This window comes from Oculina patagonica, chromosome 4 (assembly GCF_052425735.1).
Source record: "Oculina patagonica isolate OP01 chromosome 4, crgOcupat, whole genome shotgun sequence".
Taxonomy (NCBI): domain Eukaryota; kingdom Metazoa; phylum Cnidaria; class Anthozoa; order Scleractinia; family Oculinidae; genus Oculina; species Oculina patagonica.
In genome coordinates this window covers 54,059,281-54,086,870 of record NC_135761.1, presented here as the reverse complement: position 1 = coordinate 54,086,870, position 27,590 = coordinate 54,059,281, and the positions used below count along the sequence as shown (strand labels likewise).

At 37.7% G+C, this 27,590-nt stretch overlaps 3 protein-coding genes and 1 long non-coding RNA gene across 9 annotated transcripts in view; 2 read left to right on the top strand and 2 right to left on the bottom strand.

Moving 5' to 3' along the window:
- LOC144650674 (uncharacterized) overlaps window positions 1–11,112 on the bottom strand; it is an 18,564-nt gene extending 7,452 nt beyond the window's left edge. Inside the window, exon 1 of one of the 2 annotated variants that reach the window (XR_013570166.1) lies at window positions 495–1,416. Coding sequence is in view for 1 of the 2 variants with exons in the window: in XM_078510396.1 (XP_078366522.1) it covers window positions 6,525–6,540 (16 nt within the window). In the remaining variant the exon portion in view is untranslated. Of the gene's footprint in view, window positions 1–494; window positions 1,417–6,524 lie in introns of those variants that run through there. The other variant, XM_078510396.1, reaches the window with a different exon arrangement.
- Window positions 4,159–5,523, top strand: LOC144650671 (nodal homolog). The gene is made up of 2 exons (XM_078510392.1): window positions 4,159–4,665; window positions 4,961–5,523. Exons 1-2 carry the CDS (start codon window positions 4,479–4,481, stop codon window positions 5,338–5,340), a joined length of 567 nt encoding a protein of 188 aa, XP_078366518.1. The 5' UTR covers window positions 4,159–4,478; the 3' UTR covers window positions 5,341–5,523.
- Window positions 6,525–26,807, bottom strand: LOC144650672 (uncharacterized). Of its 4 annotated transcripts, none has more exons than XR_013570163.1 (4): window positions 26,747–26,807; window positions 16,713–16,827; window positions 12,058–12,283; window positions 6,525–6,660 (listed from the first exon to the last, which is right to left on the bottom strand). XR_013570163.1 is itself a non-coding variant. In XM_078510394.1 (4 exons), exons 1-3 carry the CDS (start codon window positions 26,768–26,770, stop codon window positions 12,180–12,182), a joined length of 243 nt encoding a protein of 80 aa, XP_078366520.1. In that variant the 5' UTR covers window positions 26,771–26,807; the 3' UTR covers window positions 6,525–6,660; window positions 12,170–12,179. The 4 variants fall into 4 exon arrangements, 2 of the variants coding, with proteins under 2 accessions (XP_078366520.1, XP_078366519.1); XR_013570164.1 differs by having other exon boundaries at window positions 12,129–12,283; XM_078510394.1 differs by having other exon boundaries at window positions 12,170–12,283.
- LOC144650675 (uncharacterized) lies at window positions 23,889–27,590 on the top strand. 2 transcript variants are annotated; one of them, XR_013570167.1, is made up of 3 exons: window positions 23,889–24,100; window positions 24,519–24,659; window positions 27,230–27,590. It is a non-coding gene; the product is annotated as an uncharacterized LOC144650675 (long non-coding RNA). The 2 variants fall into 2 exon arrangements; XR_013570168.1 differs by lacking the exon at window positions 23,889–24,100 and adding an exon at window positions 24,221–24,296 and having other exon boundaries at window positions 27,230–27,588.

Genomic DNA, 27,590 nt, shown 5'->3' with positions numbered 1-27,590 from the left:
ACGTTATTAGTTAACGTGTTAAGTTAGTGACTTTGTTCGTGTAAACTGATTAATGTCATTAATGAGAAGGAAATTTCTTTGGTCACTACGTTTAAATTCATTTAACGTTACCTTTATTTAAACGTTAATCCCTCAATAAAAAACTCTGTTTTGATCCGTTTTCCTGAGTTTTAGTGAAAGTGATTTAAGAAGTCCTTGTCGACTATGCGAGAGTTTTTACTTGAATACTTATTGCATCTTAGTTATTAAAAAGGTAAAATCATGTAGAAATTGACAGGTTTATTTTACCCGCTGTAATATGTCTTAATGTTCTGTCCTAAAATAATAAGATAATGTAACCAATTAATGATATGCCTCACAGTCTTGAAATATATAACGGCGATAACAAGAAATGGGAATCTTATCCACCACAGAGGACTAAGGCCCAGGCCAAACGTCCAACTTCACATGAGTCGAACCTAATGCAAATGACCAAAAACAATATTTTCCCTTACCTGTGTAACCAGAGCCATTTCAAAAAAGAGATCAGAAATGAAGCTGTCGTGATTTTTGTATGGGCAAGCAAAAAAAAAATGCTTATCAACCTTTAAGGCCGCTTGTAGAACACACCGGCGTTGTTGACCCTGAAATAGGAATGGCGGACACATCGCTCCATGCACCTTCTTGCTGCTATTTTTTCCACGACCAGTTGTGAACGTACACGAACAATGGCATCTTGTTTGTTTAAGTTGTGACGGCTTGCAATGAAAAGCACGCACGCGAGACTTTCGCTGTTCCTGAGAATTCTTCTTCAATGTCATGGCCTGTATGTCACATCATTACAACAGCTAATTCCAACCAGAGCGTTCTCATTTTACAAAATGGCTGTCATCCTTAGTCGACAACATTTTGGATTTCGCGAGGCGAAATTGTCTGTGCTTTTCAAGATTAAAGTTTATCTTTCAAAGCCGGCCAAGACCGGCATTTTGCAAACTCATTACATCTAGTTCATTAAGTGACACCAACAGAAGAATCAAAACAAGTTTTGTTTAGCTCAAGATTACACTGTCGTAAATGATACGTCCAGTCTGCAGTCTGTCATTCAAATCACGAAATACTTTTCATTTTGTTACAGTTCAAAGAACGCTCTATATTAAATAATTTCATCCCTAAAAAAGATAAAGAATGGTTAATTCTTGTATTTCGCAACTGATAACGATAAGCTGCGCTTTCCGGAACCGCACATTGAATACATAATGTTATCAAGTTATACCTTTGACTTTCAAACTGCCAACTTTCAACTTTATTTATTTTCTTAAATCATAGCTACAGATAAGCAGCTCGAGACTCCCGCAATGACTATTGTGTTAATGTGTTCTCAAAGTTGGGCTGGCATTATATCAAATGCTCTTTATGACCTTTCTTACTTTTACTGTTACATAAAATGTAAAGTACCTTACTTCAGTGGTTCTTAAAACAGTAGATAACAAGATCCAACAATACCCCTTGCCACCTAGAAAACAATAGAGGTATTGTTTACAACGGGCGACTGAGAACAGAGGTTCCAGAGAGGCAGTGACTTACTGTCGTTCATGCTCACTCATATGATCGATAAACCGAGCTCAGCTGCTGCAGTAAGCCGACACTGCCCTCTAAATTTGGTATCAGATGACTTCGAGTGCCTCTAATGTCTGTAGACTGGGTTTTCTTTGCGGATAAAGAACTAAAAGTGAAAAGAGAGCGATCCGTTCTTGCTTCAAGTTTTTTTTCGTAAGGCTAAAGTGTACATTGTTATATGGCAATGTTTTGGTAACCTACGGAAAGCTGCAGTCTAGACTTAATGTTTGGTCCAGCCTTTTCTATGCTCTGAACTTGTCCCATTATATGAACTTAGCTTTGAGAGGACCAATAAAAGGCGTTTTTTTCATGTAGCGATTGGAAACCACTCAACAAACTTCGCAAGGTCAAAACATCGTAAAGGAGGTTCGAATTGGTGCGGATAGTCAGATTATTGCTGACGTAGTATGCTGTTCTTAACTCTACATGTTGAAGTTAAAGGTGGTCTGAAACATAACGTCACCATATTAATTTAAATACAAATTTGAAAACAAATGATCGCAAAATGAAGAGATGATTAGTAAAACGAAATTTCGCTGGAAAAATTACAGCTCTTTAAAGAAAGGGTGCAAAATCCATTCCAAATAAATATTCATCTGTTATTGTTTTTGTGCATGGAGTATAGCTATTAGCCTGAAATTAGCCTAAACGGGAAATATTTAGAAACACATCAATTTGCCGCAAAAATGTGCGCGAACCGCCTTATATCATAATATCTGAATTTCTGTATGAAAATCTGAAAACATTGTAGATATGTTATTTGTTATACGTTATTTGGCAGACACGTCGAACGACAAGAACGAGGTTTCCATACAGAAACAATGTCAAGGGCATGCTTCTTTCAGTGTATAAACTTTTCTGTTTCTATGACTGGAATCCCAAACCTTGACACCGAAGACACACTAAGCGAAAACTCTTGATTGACCACATATTTATAAATAACTGGCCTAAAACACGTCTTATTTACATCATGCACATGACTTACCCCAGTTTAAAACAAGCATACCTTCATTCATTTCACGATTGCTCTAACTATGTTTTTTTTTCATTAAAGCTTTATGTTCAATTTTGTTTTAACAGAACTAAATCACCACATCATAATACCGAGAACACATGCCTTTTTTTAATTTGCTGAATTACACTTATCGCTTGGCGGAACTCTTCCAATGCCCACAAAACTACCTCCTAGTGTAAAGACACAACACACCCACTTGTTCGGAAAGCGTCCCTATTTCGCATTGCCAATGTTTTGTATATTTCGCAGCTTAAGTTTAAAAAAGAAACGCTCGACGGAAGGTTTTATACTCAATTAAAAAATAAATCTTTAAAGGAGAAACGATATTGCGTTGGTAAATGTTAGGCTGTAGTGTTATTTCCTGATATGTTTCAGAATTTTAATTTTGTAGCTATCTGTATACAGCGACCGTCTTGTTTTTCAGTGCATAAGTTTCAAAAAAGTGTAACCTTGCAAAATTCACTCATGGCTTGTTTGCTCTCAATCGCTTCCAAAAAAGCCCTGAGCTAATGTTTTCTTTTGGCATTTTCTTTTACAGCAAAATAAACACGAGTCTCTGTTTTCTTACAAATAAGGGGGCTGGCATGTCAACATCTGAAATCTGGAGCCACCCTAGAGAGCCAAGTCAAAATAACTTGATTATACTGGGAACGGTAATAATGGAAATCGGAAGCATCGAGTGCTCTCCTCCGTGGACCACCTTGAAAGTTTTTCAACATTCAATATTTGGCATGGACTGAATAGCGGTGACACTTCTACTCTAGAAAGAGCGCCAAAAAATAAGAGGAATTTCGACAATTGAGAGTCATTTGGCACATAGAGTCTAAGAAATGCCAGTAAATAAAGTTCGCTGTCTTTACAGAGGTTACTAATTTTGACAATTGACACACAGGAAATGGACTTTTCGAGTAACCATTACAGTGATTATGACTTTGAGATGACGTAGATATGTGCGATTCAGCACAAGATATCACTCTTAAACTTTCACCATTTGGCCTTTCTTTCGAAACCAGATATCAAGAAACGGAAAAACGTTAAATGGTAAATGACTTTTAGAAAGAGCCGCCTTGGTTCCTTTTATATTAGCATTAACCTCTAAAACCAGAAATTCAAACTAAGTTAAAACTAAGATATAAAATTTTGGTTCATTTTATTTACACTTCATAGTGTTCGTGTGATGTTCTTCTAATGAGTGGAAGATTAACATCGAACCACCATAAGAAGAAGAAGAAGAAATCTGAAATTACAACTGGCTGCAGAAAGAGTGCAAATCCCCTCAACAGCAATTTTAATCTCTTATTTGTAGAGCTGTTAAATCCTGTAATCACAATGTGACAATGGAATTGACTATCGAGTTACTGTTAAAGCTTAATTTCCCCAAACAATCACGTATATGTTTTCTCCGATCGCAACGGAAACAAATAACATACTTAATTACTAGCAGCACAGGGCACGAAAATGTTTGTTCTGTTGGTAGCCTGCATGACAAGATTGCAGCCCACAACGTGTTGAACTAAATTGCCACAATATAATTGAACACGTGCCATATTTTGAACAAATGGCTCAAGTCTGGCATAACAGTGTTTAAATAAAGTTTATTATTTCTATTATCAGCAGATTCTGCCCGAAAGTGATTCAGATATTTCTGGTAAGATTAGGTTACAGATGTTGTATAAATTCAAAATTCAAAATAATCTTACTGAATATAGTGTGCGTGCTGAATAACACAAACATAGTCTCAATGCTATTGGTTTAGCCTAACAAAGGGTGTGAGTTATATTAAGAAGGCCCCACCTATCTTTGAACCAGTTTATTGGGAGCTTTCGAAGGATCAACTCGACGCCATCAGAATCTTGCCGTGAGCATCATGACGAAGCTGTATTTGTTTCTCTCGCTTTTTGCGTTGCAACTGTTTTTGGTGACGCCATCGGTGATCGGAAAATACAATGCTGAGAACAGCGAAGAACTTCTGTCCTTAGAGGTGAACAAAACCGTACCAGAATCCACTGATCCAAAGACACCACCCTTTCTGATCATGAACGACAAAGATCCTGGTGAGGCCTCCTCATTTCAACACTTAAAATGTACCGAACAATTTCATTATTCTGTACCATGAACCAAAATTGTCTTTCAAGGAGGGCGGTTCTTCTTAAGTTTAAGTCCAGGAAATCTAGTAGAGTCTTAGGACATAGTTATAAGTAATAAATAAGTAGTAGGACGATTACAAACGCTCACGTATGCAGCTACAATAATTTTCCTCCGTTTTATCGACTTAGGTGTGCTAGACTGTCATTTTGTACAACGAAGGAATTTTCCAGTATTAATGATCACTGTGTTTATCCTGACTAGATGTTGACGCCCATGCTGCCAGGACAAAACGCGACATTCAACCAATGAAGCCCGAACAAGAAGACAATGGCTGCCGAAAGGTGGACTTTATTGTCCACACAAAAGATTTTGGCTCGTCTACCAAATCCATCCGGCCTGAGAGCTTCAACGCCTATCAGTGCAAAGGCAAATGCTCCTTAACCCCAAAGAAAAAGTTTGTCAACCACTCGCTGCTCAAAGCCTTTTTGAAAATAAAGAAGGGCATCAAAACCGATGGCGAGGCATGCTGCATCCCCACCAAACTGCGGCCGATGTCGTTCATTTATCACAGCGAAGAGCGTGGATCATTGGTGATGGACACTTACCAAGATATGATTGTTGAAGAATGCGGATGCTACTAAAAGTCCCCGCGCTTTGTTCATTTGTGGCAAAATTAGAAACCCAAGGTAGTTTAAACGATGGACACCATTAAAACTAGTTAAGGAATCTCAACGAGAAAAGAAACTGCTTTAGTTTGTTTTTTATTTCAATTTATTTCGTGTCATTTCTCCTATTCGTACAATACTGTAGAATAATTATATTGCTAAAAGGAACAATTAAGGTATCGATTATTGGCAATTTTTGTCGTTTTCAATTAAGGCAGTGGATATAATGACGTGTTAAATTTTTATTTCTTCAACATTTCGTTTTATATGTAATGTTTATTTGACCAATTAAGCTGAGCCCGAAGTGAAAGTTAAACATTGACTACATTGACGCAGCTTTACATTATTACACATTGTAGAAAACTAATGAATGAATTAAATAAAGGGTTTGCCACATTAATATGCGTGTTTTGCTATAAAACGTCTACATTATAGGTATTTACTTTAATCAACTTATTTGCCAAAGAAAGTCAAACATCAGTCAGTCAAACACAATACTTTCTTTCCAAAAATCTCCGAAGTTAGTCTCGATAAAATGGCGTTTTTGAGGCAATGCACTAACTAATTCTGAGTTTAACATTCATCACTGAGGTTGCTCTTGCGCACTCGTACCAGACCGACCACCTTTATAATTTCGTTACTACAAGATTACTGATGGAAAGAAGCCTTCTTTCTGTCGGAAAAAAAAATGCATAATATAAATGATTCACCTTCGTAAGTTGTCTCAATTCATCCCACTCGCAATATTCGCAATAAGCTAAGCCATTTAGCACTGAAAGAACTGCAATTGTGCGGCGGAATGTGTTTAAAGGGGCAGAACCAGAACTCGTCCGAAGAATTTCACATGTTCTTTTCTGAGCTTGCTCGCAGCTGTAGTATTGCAAATCTACACTAGTTTGGGATGTCGGTACTGTGTTTTGCTTTCGAGATGAACCAGTTTGAAATTGGTGTTAGCCTGAGGAATCAGCGTGTTTCTCAAGTGTCTTGACAAGAACTATGTTCGCCTCTCAGTTTTGTTTTATGTCCTCTATTCTTATAACAATCCAAGCTACGAACATAGGGAACGAAACAAGATGCGGCTTAGTGCTTTTTCACTTAGCAAGAGCTGAGATTGTTCGAAAGATATTGCAAATCTACACTAGAACATTACAAATACTTACCTACAGGTGAAGGCATTCACGGTAACAAAGAAGGAGTGGCTTCAGATCTGGGATAAATGTGGCACAAACAGTAACTCCATTTCGATCTCAGTATGTTTTCCGCCGTTGGTAGCTCACTGGCATGGTTGGATGTCTCCTGTGGCAGGTAAAAAGGTGAAAATGAACATCCATTGCGTTTCAGTAGGTTTTCGGTAAAATTCGGTGCTTTCGTTCAAAATGAGCTTGCTAACAATTACATTTTGCGACGCACTTTAGATGTAGAAACCTTAGCTGTGAGGCGTTCTTGGTTGATAGAAGCAAAAGAAGCACATGCGTTTGTTTAGGTAACACTATTATTTGAGAACTTCTATGTTCGTTGTCAATTGAAAAATTTGTAGATAATAGCTAGGCAAAAGTTGCCTCTGAGTCCACTGAGTAAATCGGGGAAATCTCTGGAAAAACATGGCCGCTGAAGTAGGAACCAAAGACAGATTCGCGACCTGAGACAAGATACTTGCTTTTTAATCTTGAAAATTCTAAAATCTTAACTAATGGACATGCCACGCTATTCTTTTTCAAATGGGCTTCCAATGTGTGGCCATTTGTTTTATTAAAACGAGGAGAGAACTAGGTCTCAACTGAAACATTTCATGTGCAGCCTTAGTTTTCAGACATGCATCAACATTTCAGGTCGCTCGCAAGGTGTCGGAAGCCTTCATCAGTTCAGTCCAACTTCTAAGCTAAGGGCATTCACATCGACAAACCAAAGATCTTAGGAATGAAAGAGCACAACCTCCAGCTAAGTCATAAGCCATATCTTGAACTCAGTTAACTGCATGATGTTCGACACACTTTTGCTGGCTCGTGGCTCATTGAAAGATCTTGTGATTTGGCTGAAGTTGTGTGCAAAGCAGTTTGAAAACAAAATTCAGCATTAATTGACGTTCATCAGTTTGGCATATCGAGTCATGGTTTAAGAAAGCTATTATTTGAAAGGAAATCCTAAAGTTGGCGCCCATTAGCTAAAGTTATGGATATGCTTGGAAAGTCACTAAGGCGAGAGAATCGAGTGAGGTCTACGAAAAAACAGTGCTCAACCATGCTAAGTAAAAAGAGAGATAAGGACCTAAGCTGACAGGAATTGGTCTGGTTTTCACATCAACAAAGTGTGTAAAGTATTAATGATCCTACGAAGTTATTCTTTTCTGATATTCTATACATCCGTAATATTCTGTAACATAATGGACACCTCATTGCATGTTTAGATCAATGGTGTGCTTAGGTTTGATGCTAAGCATTGAGAAATTTGCGATGGCCTGAAGGTCAGCGTTTGTCTATGGAACTCCTTGCCTTGTGTAGTTTTCCGTCCAAGTACGTCTTGCAAAATATTGATGAAATAATCTTATGATTTCAAATTAAAGAGATAAATACTATTGCACGGATAAAATTCGACACGTTAAAGACGGTCTCAACCTAAGGTTTTCATGTGCCACCTGTTTAGCCTTATCTCAAAATGAAGTGGTTCGTAAGGTTTCGGAATCCTTCACCAGCTCACTCCAACTCCTGAGCTCACTGAGGTGTTGGTATTCACAACAACAAACAATCAATCGATCGCCTTTAAATCTCCTAATAAAGGAGCTTAGTCATATGTCTTCAAGTCAGTCAGTGGTTTATAGGCTGGTTGGATGTCCTTCGTGCTGGGCAGTTTAGAAAAAAACCCCACAGCATTAACTAGCAGTCTGTTTGGGATGTCGAGTCCTGTTTAAAGAACGCTGTTGTTTGAAAGGAAATTCTTTGGTTGGTGCTCATTGAAAAAGTTACTGTCATGGCTCTGCAAATGTTGTCACTGGATCGAGATAATCCAAGGGCTGTCCGGCTCTGATGCACATTGTTTAGCCATTCCATGTACAAAGAAGAAAGACAGATCCAGGGCCTTACAGCAATGTCTCAGGTTTGCACGCCAAATCAACCAAGTGCTAAAATCTAAATGATCCTCTTAGCTATTCTTTCAATGTAATATAGACATGGGTGATATAGATTTAACATCATAGGCATACAGTTGCCTGTACATGTCAATGCACTGCTTAGTCTTGAAGCTAAAGCATTGTAGAATTTGTGATGGCCTGAAGGTCAGCGTTTGTCTAAAATGTCATCCCATTATTCTTCGATTTTCCTCTATTATAATATTAAAACTGTTTAAAAGAGGAATCTAGTAAATTCCAAATAGGAAAATAACGACATCGAAGGCGAAATGTTCTTAAAGAGTTGACATACTGGTAAAAACCAAGGAATCATATCAGCAAAGAAAATCCGAGATCATGGAAGCGTCCTTGGCCGGCGGCCCCGTCTAACAGGCTAAAATGAACTCAGCTAGTCGTAAGTACGTAATCAAAAGTTGTCCCTGGATCGAGAGAAACCAAGCAAAGTCTCTGGAAAAAACATTGCTCAACAATGCTGTGTAAGAATGAGAAAGACCGATACAGGACCTAACAGCAATTGCTTAGGCTTGCTCTACATTATCAGAGTTTTAAGATCTTAATGATCCAACGAAGCCACCAAATTCTTTCAATGTATTGTAGCCATGGATGATATTTAACGTCATTGGCATTCAGTTGCATGTACATGTCGACGCACGGCTTAGTCTTGGAGCTAAAGATTTGTGAAATTTGCGATGGCCTGAAGATTAGCGTTTGTCTCAAATGCTACACAATGTCTAAAATGCCACAATTTTGGGTAAATTGTTTCTTTTTACCCAATCTGTAATCTGTGAATGTTTCAAAAATGATGATAAATGCCAGCAAACTGACTTGCCATGCTGATGGAAAATCGACTATATCCAGAAAGAAATGACAAGAACACGTCAGCGTTCAAAGTGGCCGTCAAATTTTAGTTAAGTGAGTAAATTTTGATTTCCACTGAAATCCTGAACTTGTGCAGTTTTCTCTAGGAATACCTCTTGCATGTTACTTACTATGAAAAAGGCAGAAACAGGTAGAAATTGACAAGTTTTATTCATCCGCTGTAATAGAGCTTTAATGTTCTGTCTAATAAATAATTAGATAATAAAACCAATATGGCTGTACAAGCTAGTTCTTACATCATTTCAGGCAAAGGAAGAAAGCCTATAGTATGTAGCCATCCACATGAAAGCTATCGAGTGTTACTGCTATGTGGTTTTGTGATGTGTTACAGTAATACGTAAAACGAATTTTTCAATTATTTTTTTCAATTTACCAATGAATGACAGAGTTAACCCTTCGCCTTAATTTTGAAATATGTAAAGGCGATAGCAAGAAATGCGAATGTTATCTACATCAGAGGACTATCTTAACTTAAGATATCGCCCTTGCCTGTGTGACCAGAACCATTTCAGAGATATGCTAGGAAATAAAGCTGTCGATCATTTAGTTTTGGTAAGCCAAAAAAAAGGGAAAAAAAGAAAAACAAAACCAAAAGCTAATCAACCTTTAAGGTCGCTTGTAGAATGCATGTTTGAACGGCGTCGTAGATGCTGGCAAAGGAGTCGCTCCATGCAACGTCTTGCTGCTATTTGTTCCACGACCATTTGTGAACGTAGGAGAAGAATAGCGTCTTGTTAACGGCTTGAAATAAAAGCACGTTAGCGCTACTCTTGCTGTCACACATTGCCTGTATGTCACATAATTAATATAGCCAATTCTGACCAGAGTGTTCGTATTTTACACCATGGCTGCCTGCGCTAGTTGACGCCATTTTGGATTTTGCGTGCAAAATTGGTCGTCGTTTTCAAGATAAACAATCGTCATTCTTTACTGAACAGCCGGTTAATGATTTTTTGTTTAACTAGCTCATAACCTGTAGATCATTAACCTTTAAATCAAACATACAGGCGAAAAACGTTTTGTTCTGCAGAAGCTCTTTAAATAGTTGACACTGCTGTAAATGATACCTACGTAGCGCTGCAGTCTGTTATACAAATCACGAAATACTTTTCATCTTGTTACAGTTCAAACAACCCTCAACATTAAATAATTTCATCCCTTAAGAGATACAGAATGGCAAACTCCGGTATTAGCTATACTGATAACACTTCTGTGCCTGCCGGAACCGCACATTTAAGACATAGTGTTATCGTGTTATAACATTTAATTTTCAAACTTTCAACTTTATTTATTTATTCATAGTCATATGCTACTAAGACTCCCGCAATGGCTGCCGTGTTATGGTTTCAGTATGCCTCGGTTGGCATTATACTAAATGATCTCTTTGACCTTTCTTTCTTCTGTCCCTTTTACCGATGGCGTGAATTTGGACGGGCAACACACAATGTAGAGTAGCTCACAATGAAAAAGGCAGCTGTATTGTTCGTGTTCGTTCGTCGGACCGACAAAGGTCGAAAAAAAAGACCCGAGATCGAAAGAATCGGCACCCACAGTAAGCTGTCACAGTTTTTGGTATTGGATGACGTCATCTTTATAGCCAGTGCTTTAGTTTCTTTAAGCTGGTTTGTTTCTTTGTAAGATCTGAAAAGCGGAAAGAGAGCGACCCGTTTGCCTTTTCTGTTTTGGCGGGACTTCAGATTGATTTTGTGTTTTTGGTAACCTACGGAAGTCGCAGGTCTAAGCTTAGTTTTTTTTTACAATCTAAACTAATGATATGCCATTATATCAGATTAAAGTGGTGTTTGTTTCGCGCTGTGACGATTGGAACCACTCGATTTTCGAAAGTAAAAAAAAAAACGTAAATTAGGTTCGTATCGTTCGTTCGTATCGTTCAAATTGTTGACATAGCATAAACTATTAGCTATTTTCAACTTCTACACTTTAAGGTAAAAAGTGATCTTAATCGTCATCACAATTATTTACAATTGAGGTAAAACAAAACTTCATAGGAAAAATGAACAGCTGTTTGGAGAAAGGGTGCAAAATCCCTACCAAAGTAATTTTCCCCAAACGTTGTTTTTGTCTATAGCTATTAGCCTGCAATTGACCAAAACGAGAAGATATTTAGAAACAGGCCAATTTGTCTTTGAAAAATGCACGCGATCCGCAGATATAGTAATGTTTGGGTTCTTTATGGCATTATGGCGACATTCTATCTTTGTTTAAAAAACACGTTTGCATTGTTTTGGCACAACGTTTGAAAGGAGGAGCAACGAGTCGCTAAGCCGCAATAGGTGCAAAATGAAGGAAGGACCGGTGGGTTCCGGGGGGGGGGGGGGGGGGGGGTTGGAGAATGAAAGTTGGTTTAGTTCCCCATGCACAACAGCTACTTGGGAATGTCCACTGCCAGCGCAGCGGAAATAAACAAAAAACGAAGTTGCTAATCACTGCGGCAAGTAAATGTGATTTTTTTCAAGGGCTAGATGTGTTTATGTATTACTGAATGACGAAATAGCAGTTTACAAAGAGAAGAAAGTACTTGGCTCGACGTGTGAAAATATTTTAACGCATGACATATTTTGAATTATATTTCCACTTCAAGCAATAACATGTCTAAATGTGATTCAGATAATGTCAGATAAGATAATAAACGGATACAAGAATAGTTTGGAATTCAAAATAATTTTACAAACCAGCACGAACAAAGAAGCATCCAACTGGTTTAGGCTAACAAAGGGCACGTGCTATATCAAGATAGCCCCACCTATCATCGAACCAGTTTATTGGGGGCATTCAAAGAATCACCTCGACGCCATCAGAAACTTGCCGTGAACATCATGACGATGCTGTATCTGTTTCTCTCGCTTTTCGCCTCGCAACTGTTCTTTGCAACTCCATCGGTGATCAGAGAAGAACAGGCTGAGGACGGAGAAGAACAAGAAACGCCTGGTGAGGCTTCCTCATTTCAACACTTTCAAGCAAAAAATTAATCTACCCAACTTCTCTGTTCTTCTCTGTTTAAGTTTAAGTCTTGCAAAACTAGGAAATTCTTAGGACTAAGCTATAAGTTATATAAAGGTTATAAATGAATGACGATTACCAACGCTCAAGTATGTAGCCGAAATCATTTTTTACACGATTTTTAAAAAAATGTCTTATATTTTCCTCCATGGTGACTACTTAGTTAGGTGTAAGAGATTTAGCAAAGAGCAATTAATATGGCATTCGGGATTTTCACAGTAATAATTGCTGTTTTAATATCTCAACTAGATCCCGACGCCCATGCTACCAAAACAAAACGCGAAATTCAACCAAAGAAGCCCGAACAAGAAGATTATGGCTGCCAAAAGGTGGACTTAATTGTCCACACAAAAGATCTTGGCTTGTCTACCAAATCCATCTGGCCTGAGAGCTTCAACGCCTATCGGTGCAAAGGCAAATGCTCCTTAACCCCAAAGAAAAAGTTTATTAACCACTCGCTGCTCAAAGCCTTTTTGAAGAAGAAGAAGGGCATCAAAACCGATGGCGAGGCATGCTGTGTCCCCACCAAACTGCGACCGATGTCTTTCGTTTATGACATCAAAGGGCGTGGATCATTCGTGTTGCACACTTTCCAGGATATGATTGTTGAAGAATGTGGATGTTACTAAAAGTCCCCACGTTTGATTCAATTTGTGGCATTAATAAAAACCAAAGAAAAAATCTGTAGCAGACTAGAACATTTTTAGATGGCTGTAATTTCAATTTATTTAGAGTTGTTTTTCTGTAAAGGACAGGACTTTAAGAATTAGATTGCTTAAAGGAATCTCATATAACAAGGCATCATTTACTGGAATAAAAGTTTCTGTTTTTCATTACAAAATAGAGAGAATGTAATGACGAATTTTAGCCATGCCTCTGTTTATTTCTTGGAGCACAAGAACTTTTCAGTTGTATTCAGTGATTGGGACAATGTTATAAAATATTATGCTTGTAACTAGATATCATTCACGATTTGACTTATCTCAGCCTGAAATGAAGCTATACTATGAATAACCGTATATTACTATGCTTTAACAATATTTCACATTGTAGATTGATGAATGGACAAAATAAAGGGTTTGCCACGAGATTTTTTTTGTGATAATATTTGTACACTAGAAAGGCATGACTTTTGGTTCCAAATGCATTAATGCACTTGGCATAATTCTGCTTAATTGAAACTGATTTAATGCAACCGACTAACTGATGATTGAGAAGCGTCAGTCAGCCAAAGAAAAGGTATTCTTTAAATAGAATTCTTCCCAAAACGCAGTAAACTGGCATTCTTAAAGCTTATGCACCTAATTGCGCAAATTTGTGACTGTCAGAAAGATATATAGAATTATCTATTTCATCGGGGAACAGTTTCGCGGCCTGTAAACTCTCAAATTGTGGATTTCACTCATTTCAAGGTGAACTGTGTTAAGTCATTTTCGATTCTTCTGCGGATACCCAAGGCGAGAATCATGAAGTTGAAGAACTCGTGAAACCCAATTCATTTGTCTCCACTGTCACGACACTTTCCTTTGTGGTCTCTTACTTGAATTGCTTTCTTCTTCAGTCCAGAGGGAAGCACGGACGACTGTCAGTAAGAATACTTCAATAAATTAAATTTAAAACTCGGTGAAAACTCATCAGATAGCTTTTCCGCGAGTCTGTCCGGTCAGTTAGCCGTTTTTGTCTCTTTCTTGCGAACTGAGTATATGTTCAGGATTAGCTCGTAAACAGTTTCGTAAAAAAACACTTTCAATCCGATGGCCGTTCGGTGGGGACTGAGGCCATGATTGTGCACTCGTTTGTCAAAAGGACACGACAGCAAGTATATCTATTTGTTAAGGTTGCTGAGTAGGACAATAATTTACTGTTAAAGTACAGAAGAGGAAGAAGAAGAAGCTTCTTTGTCAGCTTAGCTTGGTGTTCAAGGAAGAAATTCTCGGAAATGGCTTCGCATAAGTCACTTAGAGACTGATGGAATATGGCGGTGGTCTATGGAAATAACGCCGTCAAATATGATAACTGGTAAAGATGGATTTGCAAACTCGAGCAAATAACTGATTTTTATAACAGTTTATGTCTTCTAGGCTTCAATGTCATTTTGTTTCCATTCAACCCCCTTACAGGCCGCGAGGGAGGCATATTTTATTAATCGAACGAAAACAGCCAAAATCGAAGCCAGTGAACGTGGCTATTTATTTTACTTTACGGGGACTGAATTAGAACTTAATCGGCGAATATTTTATGTGCAGCGCCTTAGCTCTCAAGATTTGATATTACAAGACTTTGCTTGTTTAGTGCAATTCTTCAGCGCAGTTAAAAGAATTCACAATAACAAACTAAAAGCGGCCGAATATCTCGTTATAAAGGAGCAAAAACATGTCATCTGGGGCTCAGTCATATAGGTATCTTTTCATTATCCTGAGATATAAGACTCTGTGGACGCCTCGTCTAGCCAAAATGCCATTATTAAAACATGTTTTTTCTGATATATGGCCCATGCAAGCAGAGGCAAAAAATTCCGTGAACTCAGTTTTATGATGTTGAAGGTGCTGAAGGTGATCCGTTTAACAATTCATTCATCAAACGTACTTGACGAACTAACCGCCGTTGTGTGTTCGGTTGGTCTTTAAAAACAAAACACATCATGCAGTAACACTCATTTATTCAAATCTTAAAATCAAAGTCTTCAGTGGAAATTGTTAGGTTGGTGTTCATTGAAGGAGTTCAAAAGCTCAGCACAAGTTGTTGCTGAGTCGATGGAATCCATCCGAAGTCTCTGGAAAACAATACTCCTTAAGAAGAAGTTCTCAGGTTTTCGGCGCCACATCATCAAAATTCTAAAACCTTTGCTACTGAACCTATTCGTTTTATTTTGCTTTTGTATATTTTAAATTACTTGAACTTTAATAAAGATTAAGATGCATGTCGATGCAATGCTTAGTTTTGGAGCTGAAGCATTGTGCAATTTGTGATGGCCCGAAGGTCAGCGTGCCTCTCAAATGTGGTTATATTATTTCCAATTTTAATATATTGTTAAACACGGTCTGAAGTAAGAAATAACGATGTCGATGGTGAAATATTATTTTCTTAGGTATTATGACACAGTCATAAAAAAAACGGTTTATTGCATGCTATAGAACAGTTATGAAAGACACTAGAGAGCTGCCATTTGGCGAAATCATTTCTTTATGTTCATTCTATTGTCTGTAAATGCTTAATATCGTTCGTGAATGCCAGCAAACTGACTTGTTAAACTGGTGGAAACCACTGCAAAATATCCACAGTGAGATGCCAAGAACATTACAATTTCCATTGTGGGCTACAAGGACAGAAATATGCGCAGCAAGTAATAGACATGTTCCTTCCAATACGAGGGTTCATCGCTGTAGAATAAATACTTAGGTAATATAATTAATACAGAAATAAAGTGTGAGGGAATTTTAGGCGGCTAAAAGCAAACGAAATGAAAGTGAACTTTGCTCCTATCTGAGTGGGGATGATCCTGCGCTGGGTCCCGTGGGCCGCCCATCACATGTCTGGCCTTGGCGCGTCAGTCTGGGTCCTGCACTGGATCATCCATTTTACGGGGGATATCCTGTGCTGATCATCCTCTTCCATGTAATGGGCCCATAGATTATTGGCTGAGGAACTATTCCAGTTGAACAATTTGTGATTCATCGTGTATTTGCGATAAAATTAAATTTTGGTAAAGGGAACATATATGCAAAATGTATTTGAATATATTTATAAAGCAATTAAATAAGAACCAGTAAAATTCCACAATAGACACAGACACAGTTTAATGCTTTATGTAGCCATATACCCAATTTAGAAGGCTGATACTTGTTTTACGATCATGGCGACATTGTGCTTTTTAAGGTACATTCATTCTTAAGGCGCATCAGCCCTCGCCGAGAATTTAACCCATTCAACAGTATCTCATTTTACGTCTGTGGACGGAACCGGCCTTGCTTTTGACCATACGGTTGAAAGCTGTCGAGCAGTACATTCATATGGTACTGTTCGTGTTTTAGTATTTTGAGTATTTGACAATTTTTTTTAAAACGAACTTGACCACTCGATGTTCCGAGTGATAGGGTTCATCCGTTGTCAAATGGCGATAACAACAAACAATCCACGAGCGGCGATAAACATGACTTGAATCAATGTCCTTGGCTCTTTTCAAGGCCATGGCCAATTCAGAGCAAGGCTTGAAATATTTTTTGGATGAAACCAAGCAGAAAAAGGCAAAATTACATTACTTAGTTGGATAGCTGATTTCTGTTAGGTACTGTGCTAAAGTTGTTCAGAATGTACTAAAATTGTTTACCTTTCAGACCTCTTGTCAGGACCCTTGCTTTGAAAACATCATTGACACTAGCCAAAATGTAAAGACTTCCCCGCATGTTTGATGGAGTGTTACGAAGTTGCAAGAACGGTGGGGTCTACAAAAGAAAAGCTTTCAATGTGGACCTAATTATATAGTATTGCAATGTGCACATGCGCGATTGTTGACGTCATTTGAATATCTTCTTTTTATCCGAATGAATGATTTGCCACTAATCGGATCCTGTGTTTTGCGTGGAGGATTCTGGGATCGCTAGGGGGCAAACATTGCAAGTCGCTAGAAGAAAATGTGTGGCGAAAAGTTGTTTTGACGTTCAAAAATACGATTTTGGAGAGAGATCAACGCTTTTTCGCGAGTATTTTATCAGGAATGGATTTGGGCATTGTTGATACTCGAAAGTGTAAGTTTTTGTTTGAATAACCGCTAAATATGTGATCAAGTTTACCGATAAACCTCCTTGCTTTCGTAAGGTTTATTTTGAAATTGACATCTCAAAATGGTCTCAAAATATTACAAGTTATCTATATATCGGGAGGAAATTACTTAATAAAGCCTTTTGGGTTGTATTTACGTGTGTACAGGATTATTTTTATGCTAAGTTATACAAATAATTTTAGTAATATGCCCGGCCGGTAGCGATCACTGTCATCATTGTGCTGTGTGCGGTATGTGATAACTATCGAAGGTACCCAGAAAGGCAAAAGATTCTTCCCCGCTCGCGATGGAATATTAATACTCTACCCGCCCAAGAATAAGAAAGATGATTTGTCATGAGCATGGCCGGCTCTAAAACAAGGTTATACAGTATCTTTCTCGAAGTAAAGCTAAGCAGCCTCTGGGGACTAAACAAAAATAAACATGTCATCCGCGATACGAAGCAACACATTCACGCAACACTGTACTAATCAACATCTTCACGGAAAATTTAAGATCTTGTCCTTCCAGAACGAATTTAAAGCACATCTTGCAAATATATATTGTTAGCTATGCCTGTTTCCGCTAGTCGTCAGCATTTTGGATTTCTCGAGTCAATATCAGTAAAATCAAGGCTTGGATCGCTCAACTTTTTTCTTTAACCTCGTTAACGTCTTCTTACTTGTAGTTCATTGACTTTTACATCGGAATTATATGATAATTTTTTTTTGATGAAACACTCGCATGTTTACAGGTCATTAAACAGTTGACATTCATTCTCTTGAAAGCGATCAGCAAAATCATTTACCTTGCTGTTGTCAATCAACTGTCTTTGGCAAAGTTTCAGTATTTTTATTATTTAAAATCATTCAGTGAAGAATAGTTCTGCAAAAAGCTGTTATACACCCGTCGATATAGATACAAACTTTTAGTTTTGATCCTTTCGCATCGAAAAACCTGGATTGCGAGACATTTTTCTCCTTCGATGCCCGGCTTCGATGTTGCACTTAAAAGAACAAAGGCTGTATATTTGACATGGATTATTTACATTCTTTTTTTCAAAAAATGAATTGTAAGAAATTTGCTTTGAAACTGATAACGCGACGTCTAGGTTTTACGAGCTGCACGTTGAACGCAGAGACTCCCGCAATGATCTCAAGCAACCGTGTTATGGCGTTAAATAGTGGATCCTTTTAATATCAGATGCTCCCCATTACCCCATTGCCTTTCTACTATTGCGTGGCTGGACAGAACAGTAGCCTGTAATGCAAACGAAAACTGCATCTTTCGTGGTCCATTTTTCGTTTATCTGATAATATGCTCCTGCAAAAATGAATGTCGTTCCATTAATGACTTGAACCTCAGAGTACTTCTGGGGTGGAAACGTCTGCCCCCGGTTTCCGGTTCTTCAAAAGCAAAGAAACAATTGAAACACGAGCTAATCAGGCCGTGCTTATCAGAAGAGCAGATGATCCGACATTCATGACCAATTCTTGGTGGCGCCACAGTGTTAATTCATTAGTGAGCGATTTCTGATAAGATTAACCAAATCTTCGAGAACAGTTATCATTCCATGTTGTGTGGGCAGACATTTACTTCAGAGACTCGCCGGTGATTTTTTTTACAGCATCGTAAAATACTTAACTTCCATAATTATTAACTACACTAAAGTATAAATAAAAAAACATATATTCAAGTTAAGGAATAAAAACATCACGTGACTGTTAAACATATGGAAAGATTGCCTTTTCTATTGTTTTGCTACAATCGCACTTTCACATCAGAAGATGGGACTCCATTGTTCTATGTAATCCCGGGTTCATCTGTAAGTCACGTAGTCAAAAACTCGGCACGCTCAATAAATTGTATGTTAACATGTAGATGTTTAAGTTTACCTGTATCGTTTGTGGCTTCGATGCAATCTTTCGTCTCACAAAAACACATGGGCAGATGTAAGCACCGCGGGAAAATCAGCTTATATATTCTCATATTCCTCTACAATTTACAAAGAAGCAACAGTTTTGATTTCGCGATTTTTTGTGGCCAAAAAATTATCTAATGTAAGAAATACTTGTTATTTTTGTGGCTGTACTAAAAATCAAATAAAATTAATACAGCGGTTAAATCCTGAATAGGTCTGAAAAAGCTAAATAAATTCTTGTCCTCAGGGCCCTTTATGTGTTTGGTCACTGACCAAGAAAAAGTCGGATTGACGGTCTGAGGACGTTTGTGCAGAGTACATTTTGTACCCTAAATTTGTTTTACTGAATGCATGATTCTTTCGTAGGAATTTTGCTGAGTAAAACGCGTTATGTAAACGACAGCAGTCGTGGTTAACATCTATTTTAAGACTCTTTTAATAGTTTCTGTTACCCAAGCTTGGAACTGTCATACACGTGGCTCCGAGTATTGCGATGAAATTTGTTTTTGTTTTCATTCGGATCCATTTTGCACAAAGATTTAGTCTTGAAGTTTCTTTTATTAAGGCGCTATAAAAGTTATTTCTTATCATTATTTTTCCTGTCTTTATAACTCCACAAATTAAAACTGCTAGGGTAACCTGCATTACTAGTGCCCATCCATAGACCATCTGCATAGTATTGTTCTCAAACTTCCCTGGCTGGTGCATATATCACCTCCAAGGTTGATATCTTGACTACCACATTGCTTTCATCTAGGCCCTTGGCGTGCCTTCATCAAACCGTCGTTTGAAAGCCTCATGTGAGGATTTGTGACCAGAGGCATTTAGTTCACAATAAGGAGACGGAATTCTACTATTTAGTAATGCTGGTTTATTTTTCACCATCAATATGCTCAGTATTCTACATAAGCGGGTGGTTTCTTCTCTAGATCTGCACCCAACATAATCTGTTTCAGGCTCGTAATTGACTGCTTGAAAGTCGCTTAGCTCACTGCCGTACCTTGAGTGTTTGCGTTGCAATCACAAAGGTCATGGGTTCGAATCCAGCTGGAGCCTGAAATTTTTGAGGCTTTCTTTTCAACAGTGCTTAAGTTAATATACTTTTTAACCGTGATATTATTCTATTTTGTGATATGATATGTTCCTCTGTGTTTCTTCTTGTTCGTCCTTCGATTGCATTAAATCTCGAACGTGTAATGTTCTCTTCTTTGCACAAACACGATTCGCTTGACCTTTTAGAACGTTTTTTGCTGAAGAAAAGATAATCACAGAGCGCCAAAGACATTCTTGGGAATGGAAGTGTAGAGCATTAGTAGGCCATTAGTCCAAAATAAACAATACGAGAAGGAATTAAAATCCCTCGAAAGAAAGCGGGCACTTATTTTTGTCTTTCGAAGGCAATACGCCCATACAATAACAGACAGAAATCTGATTTCATTCCATTGAAACGAAATGAGAAAAGAAATAAATGTTTAACCACTCAGTACTTGCTGAGCCTAGCACCGATTTTTAGAGCCGGAGACTGTTTCATTGACTCTGCTCTTAAGTTAAAAGTTGAGTTGTTACGGTGCTTTGGAGAGTAGGCCAGTCAGTTTCAATTGTTTGTCCAGCACCAAATCATCGAAAAAAAAAAATTATAAATGCATTTCTAACAAATCCCTTTAAAGGAGTGAAAACACTTCTATTAAGGGTGAGTTAATGGAAAGGACAGACTATTTTAAGCCGGATTATTGAGTTAAAACTTGAGTTTTTGCTGTGCTTTGGGGAATAAGCCAGTCAGCTTCAATTGTCTGTCACAGCACAAAATTGCTTCATAACCGCAGTTGTAACAATCATAAAGTAATGGAATGCCGAAACAAAACCCTTTTAACCGGAATATTGAAATAGAGTTCTTGATTTTCGAATGATTGATCACAAATCAATAAAGAGCCAACTGGAGGTCGAAACATGAAAGCAAGCCACTGACATTTTGACGAGACTTGTTACAGTGGCACGGCAACTGTACTGTTCTGTGCATTTACTATTTATGACATTCCCTACTCTGCTGTCTTAAACAATGTTTCTCAAAGGAGAAACTATTAAAACGAGCTTACATCTTGCAGAGAGATAAATGTATGTTCTACATTCCAAACGGAGTTTTCGCAGTGGAAAATGCAGATTGAACCAGCCAAACTCTTTTGTCTCTATACCTTCATGTTTGCTATCACGAGCCGATTTAAAGGCTAGGTATTTTCAGGTTTGGCCTCCACAGCTCTACGTTTAGGAGTTTTACTTTGACCCTTTTCCAAAACTATTATCTAATAAAAATTGACATGTCATACAGCAGGGCCACTAGTTATGAGACGAAGGAAAGAAAACCTTGTGGAATGTGTATGAGAAATCCTTCGACAATAAGTTGTAGTCGGATATTTAGGGTAAAAATATGGGCCATTTTAAGATTCTCAATATCTAATTTGAAGAGGGAGGTTTATTTTCCCGTTGTAAAGCGTCTGACCAATAAACAAAATTCCGCTCCACTTTTGTATCATGTTGGTCTAGTTCACCAGCTTTAAAGACATCAGCAACGCTTTCGTTTGGGGGACAACCACAACACCCTGTAATTATATGCACTGTTTTACTTTATTATTCTAGATTTATCAAGCGCACGTTAACCGACAGAAACACTCAAAATAGTCAAAGAATCTGTCTACAAATTTTATTTGCGACCACATCTACATCTCTTTTAAAATAAGCTTCAGAAGCGAACTTATGACTGTTTCGGGGATTCTTATTTAAACAGGACATGATTTCAAATATTTGTACTACGTTTTCTTTACGCATGCAAACGTGTGGTCATTTTTGACTTGCACAAAAAAGTATAGATCTATGTTCAGAATCGATGATAACTGAAAGCATAAAAACAGAAATGTCCAGCGTCAACATGTTGCTAAGTTTTTCAGGCTACTTATGAAATAGGTTAGTTTTGGAATTAAAAGTTTTCTCAGTAATAGCAGCTGAACATTGAACATTGAACACTGAGTGATCCTGTTTTGTTTTGGAACACTTTCTTTCATTAATAAAGACATGTTTCGCTAAGCTGACGAGGTCCATTAAAGCTCACACTGTTTACACAATCACATGTTCTTTTTCAGTGCAACCTCTGCAGCGACGTATGTTGTTCTTTCGATTTAGGATAGAAACTTTAAGAACTGATCCAACTAAAGAACTTCTAGCCTTGAATTGTCGCTGAAACTTAGGAACTGTATTCGACGGTGCGTGATTTGCTCGCCCCATCCGTGTATTTAAAATGAGCCTCAAAATTTCCAATTTAACTGAACTCTTTGTTGACTGGTGAATTTGTGCCTTGTACCAATGCTCCACCAAAATATTGGCTGCGTAAGCAAATCATCGTTTTAGTATTGTTGGCGGCAAGAAACTAAAGCAGCCTATTGCTGGATTATCACGATGTCGCTGACCAAGACTATGATACAAAGAAGTGCTTCGTTGATCGACGCCATTAGTTTGTTGCGATCATTAATTATAGGACGTGTTTGCCAAAGGGACAGTGCACAGAAAGCTGTCCCTTGCGTATAATTTCGGTTATACGATGGCTGTAAATTAAACTCTTTTTCTCTCTTGGACTCCTAACAAGGTAAAACGCTGTAATGATTACTTTTATTTCTAGAAATATATATGCATTAGAAACTAGAAATGAGGTAATAAAAGGACGTATGTTGACAAATGGCGAAGAAAACTGTTTCAATGCAGTACGGGCATTGACTCTGAACAACGCACACAAAACAACTACAATCTTGGACAAAACTGTTGAAACACTTAGCAAATTTCCACTTATTTAGCCAACGGAGTTCAGTTCTGCAACCCCCCTCCCCCCATTTCAAGAGAAGCGTCATCGTTCTGCACATGTTGACTCAGTGCATTCAGTGGATTCGCTGAAGAAGGATTAAACACTAACGACAGTTTTAAAGATTAAACACTAACGACAGTTTTAAAGGGACAAAGAAATGATAGTCGCTGAGAGGTGTTTAGAACGGCACTGAAAGGCAAATCAACATTGTGTGCAGATGGGCTTTGTAAGCTAATGCGTCATACATGTCAGTAATTTTGGAACTAAAAGATGTTAAACCTCATGAGACCAGTGAAACACATTGACTTTAATTTTCACTTTTTAGTAAAGTTTTACTACAATCTAAGGTCTAAATGTGAACAAATTGTGTATAGATGGTCAAGGGCTTGAATCAAACAACGCCCAACAGCTCCTGCGTGACGATGTTTAATAAACATTGGTAGCGTAGCAACGTCTACCTGCGCAACCTGCGCACACTGATTGGCTGGAGTTACAGCTCATTTGTCTGCTTCCTCAGAGGTACAAGTACATTTACATTTTTCCGTTTTGACCCCTCTACTTCTGATCCTCTGTTTATTGATGTCAAAAGACCCTCAATCAATTAGCCTATAGTTAGAGGAAGGAAAGAAAGGCGAGTTGATTCCTCCTCCACATCATACCTTATATGATGGCAATTGGCACACAACTCGGACACCTTTTCTTTATAACCTCTCCTGATTCGTTTGTGATAAGATGATAAGTACTGTACTTGCTTCTAGCGGGCTCTCTCACAGTGGCGGGAAGGGGGGGGGGGGGGGGGGGGCGGCGTGGCTTCGGCTACTCAAACTCACTACTCTTTCTGAGTCGCATTTCATTTACCTTTGATATATTTAGTTTATCTTGTTCCTAGCGTAATACCTACACCAATTTATACGAATGGTCGTGATCGTTTAACTGCCCTTTGTACATAAAATATTTCAAACATGCCTATCGTTTCTTTACCACCTTTTTTCAACAAGGTCAACACAAGGTCAAGTTCAAGCATATTATTCCTCTAATTCCTGAACTAAATTTGTTCAATAAAACCTGTAAGACTTGACTTTTAAGGTTTGAAAAAAAATGTGTATCAACATTTTTAATGCGTCTTCTGGGAAATTGACAAGATAATGGTAAGAAGTTTGGAAATTTTCCATTGTTCTTTTCTTGACCTTGGTAAGTTAATTATTTTTAACGTTGTTTTTGTGTGTCATGCGTATGTGATGGAATGTTTTCTAAGAGGAAGCATATTGACTAGCTAATCACCAGAACATTAACGGGCTTTTGCAGTGAAAACAATGGGTCGAAGGAATTAATCTAAGCTTCCTTTAGTCACGTCCATTTCATTCTTCATCAAAGCAATGTTATGCTGGTAAACGTCGTTTTTGGCATGTTAGATATTAATTGCGTTGTTATTGTTATATTTTCGATAATTGTTTTTACCGAGGTCAATTAGGAATGAAGTTAATGTAACAGAAAGACCACTCGTGTGTCACACACACTGCATGTAACTCATTGAGCCCCGGATGTATTTCTGTACAATGATGTGTTCTTGCCCAATATTTCTACTCTTTTTTTTAATTATCTCGTTCAGAAAATTTCCTACATTCTTTAAGTCAAAGGAAAACCAATGATTTCTGTCCAGGCTGTCAATGGAAAACGGAAATCGACATTTCTTTACTGAAACTGAACTGGTGTTCATCGCTTACCAAGCTTTCTGAGGTCGTGTTTTCAGGTACGAAGTATATTTAACTGGCTTTGATTTGCAGCTCAGTGTATATTATTTGAAGATTTAACGTATTTATCTGTTTGGTATTACTCTAATTGTTTTCAAAATATTTTCCTTACTGTATTAAGCGATCAAATGCAATTTTTACTCTGAAAATATCGAACATTACTAACTGAAAATCGATGTACACGTATCCGAAGCCAATTTTCTTAAAAACATAAAATTGTTGTGGCTTTTCTTTAAAGCATAACTGCTTTTTGGAACCTGTGGTTAGAACAAGTCGTAATAATACATCTAACAATCAGTCATCGACAAAATATAACTCAAAGCTAAAATACTTTACAGAGGGAATTTTTAAATGTTCCAAGAAGAAATTACTTGTTCAGATTGTGTGTCCATCGTGTCTAACTGATTTTTCAAAACTCCTTTTGCTGATAATCAACTGAAAAATTATGTTCCTTTTCACTGGGGCATAAAAAGAAAAATTGTAATAAACAGAGAAAAATTTGCAGCTTATATCCACTGTCTAAGTAGTCATCTGTAGGGAGATTAGGCCGGTTTTAAAAAAAGTAAGTTAGATAAGAGTAATCAGAAAATTCTATGAAACACTTTTGCAAACGATCAATACCAGAAGAAGAGTTTACAAATGCAACAACTGCAGATAAAGGCATTATGCTCCTCGGTGTTACAGTCATTGAAATGTTCAACCAGGAATAACTAGTCACATAGTTAAACGTAAAGCATGATGCATGAGTAGGCAAAGAACGGTCGCTTTTGTTAAGTGAATATGACAGAGTAATCATGACTTTGCACTGGCGATTGAGCTGAATGCTTACAAAGCAGAAAGAACTTCTACGAATTGATTTAACCTCGGCAATATCGAGATACTGAAGTCCCTGTATGATGGGATAAAGAAATGATGATTATGATTTCGAGCAAAACGACTGACAAGCTTATGCACTAAGTTGAATTGATGGACAAAACTCGAACTCGAACAACCAACTCTGATTTATTCTGTGCAGATTATTTAACTTTTAGGGTTTATTTTGTCCCTTATCCATTTTTTAGATGCTCGGGGAGGACTTCTACTAATCACAGGTGTTATTTGCTGCTGTAAATACATGAAAAGCTGAATTCACCAGCACATAACAAGCATAGATATTTTTGAAATTAACCTTCAAGTATTGCCAGACTCTGCCATTTTAAACCCAGTGAGTATCAGCAGGTCGTACCTTATGTATCACGCCGGCTAAACTATCAGTGTTCCTTGGCAATACTAGGGAATTACTGAATATAAAACCACTTCGAGATGAACGTCAGGAAAATTATGAAACTATATGTAGTTAGGTACAGTGAAGGAGATTCAGATGTTACAGTACAGGGCAACGGTTTCCATTCATAATATTGATCCATTTCATCAAAATATCACAGTTTCAACCCTTGGTTGCTGGAGATATTCACATGGAAAAAATACATTTTAGCCTTGGTGAAATTTTTCTAGTATAATTCGCAATTACGAGTTAAGTTTGTGATCAATTGTGTAAACCGAAAAATAATATTTGTATTGTTTGATACATTTGTTATTGTCTGTTACATGAACAATTTTGGGGCTTTCTTATAATATAGTTCTCGCCTATAGCTTCGATGGTTATTGCAAAAACGTACTCAAAGCATGACTAAGCGAGCTTTGCAAAATTGATTTTGCAAAAAAGGGTAAAACTGGCCCTATCAGTGTAGTATGATACTGAGGTATCTGCAGTAGAGGGGCACTAGTTAGAAGGCACTAGTTCTTCCATTTTTACTGTCATTGATGTGTTACCCTCCATAAATATAATTGTTTGAATGCTAAACACTGTAGTGGATTAGTTATTCTTCAAAGAAAGCTGTTGTGTACTCTCTAATGTTTTATAACTTCAATATGACTGCATTATTTGTGGGGCCTCATTTGTTTTGAGTGGAAAAGGTGTTAAATTAAAGCTATGAAATATTTCCAGGGCCATTTTGCTGACCATAATTCAAGTGCAAGGGCACAAGAACCATTTCAATATATGCTTTGAGTTTTAACACAAAAAAACTAAGATGAATGGTCTTACCTTGAACACCAAATTCACTGCCATCCATCCCTGATCGAGCGTATCATAGAATACCCTCTTCGTTTACATTTAGCCGGATGTGTTGTCAAAGATGGCCCTAAATAAACTCATATAGATCAATAGTTTAGTATACAGGCTTCATGCTTCTCTCTGCCTAAAGATTGCATTGAAATTACACATGGTTCTTGTGTACATCACCGTTCCTCCCTTTATTTCTCAAGGTTGTCGAAATCTGAACTTCTTCATTTTGAAGCAGGCCTATTAACTTCACAACTGAAGCAATTGATTCAGGTGTTGATTGTATGGCCAACATATGTGTTCCTTACATCGAATCAGGAATTTCATGTTTTCAGTTTGGTCACTGTAGTGGCCAATCTATTTATAAAAGGTCCGCTTCTCTTTGACTGTATGCAAAAAGTCAAAACGTGAATGAACCAATTGCCTAATATATTGTACTCTTTTTTACCCTTTTTATCATATCAGAAATGTGCGTGCTTGTGGATCAAGACCCAGAGAATAAAAGCAAAAGATCGGTACAGATGTATGAAGGCAATGTTCTGTACATGTAGCAAATTAACAACGCCAAAGAAACATACCATCACGCGTGAGATTACACAAGAAAAATCCGAGAGAAAAGGCAACGTATGAACTATCGAGAAAATGAACTAGACAGACTGTCCTTTTCGTGATTTGCTTATTATAAACAGTAGTAATAAAAAAATATGATGTTCGTTTCTTAGTATCGTGAATCATTCTCTTACATACACTAAGTGGGGAACTCGACTTCGTGAGCTATAAAGGTATGGCTTTTGAGCTGTTTTGGACGAAGACGGCACAGATTTTG

Coding starts and splice junctions, on each gene's coding strand:
- LOC144650672 (XM_078510393.1), bottom strand. CDS start 26,770: ATGGCAGTGAATTTGGTGTTCAAG. Junction 16,828..26,746: donor CAGTGAATTTGGTGTTCAAG/GTAAGACCATTC, acceptor TTTCTTTTGTAG/ACCCCACCGTTCTTGCAACT. Junction 12,284..16,712: donor CCTGACAAGAGGTCTGAAAG/GTAAACAATTTT, acceptor CTCCGTCCTCAG/CCTGTTCTTCTCTGATCACC.
- LOC144650671 (XM_078510392.1), top strand. CDS start 4,479: ATGACGAAGCTGTATTTGTTTCTCTCGCTTTTTGCGTTGCAACTGTTT. Junction 4,666..4,960: donor CATGAACGACAAAGATCCTG/GTGAGGCCTCCT, acceptor TATCCTGACTAG/ATGTTGACGCCCATGCTGCC.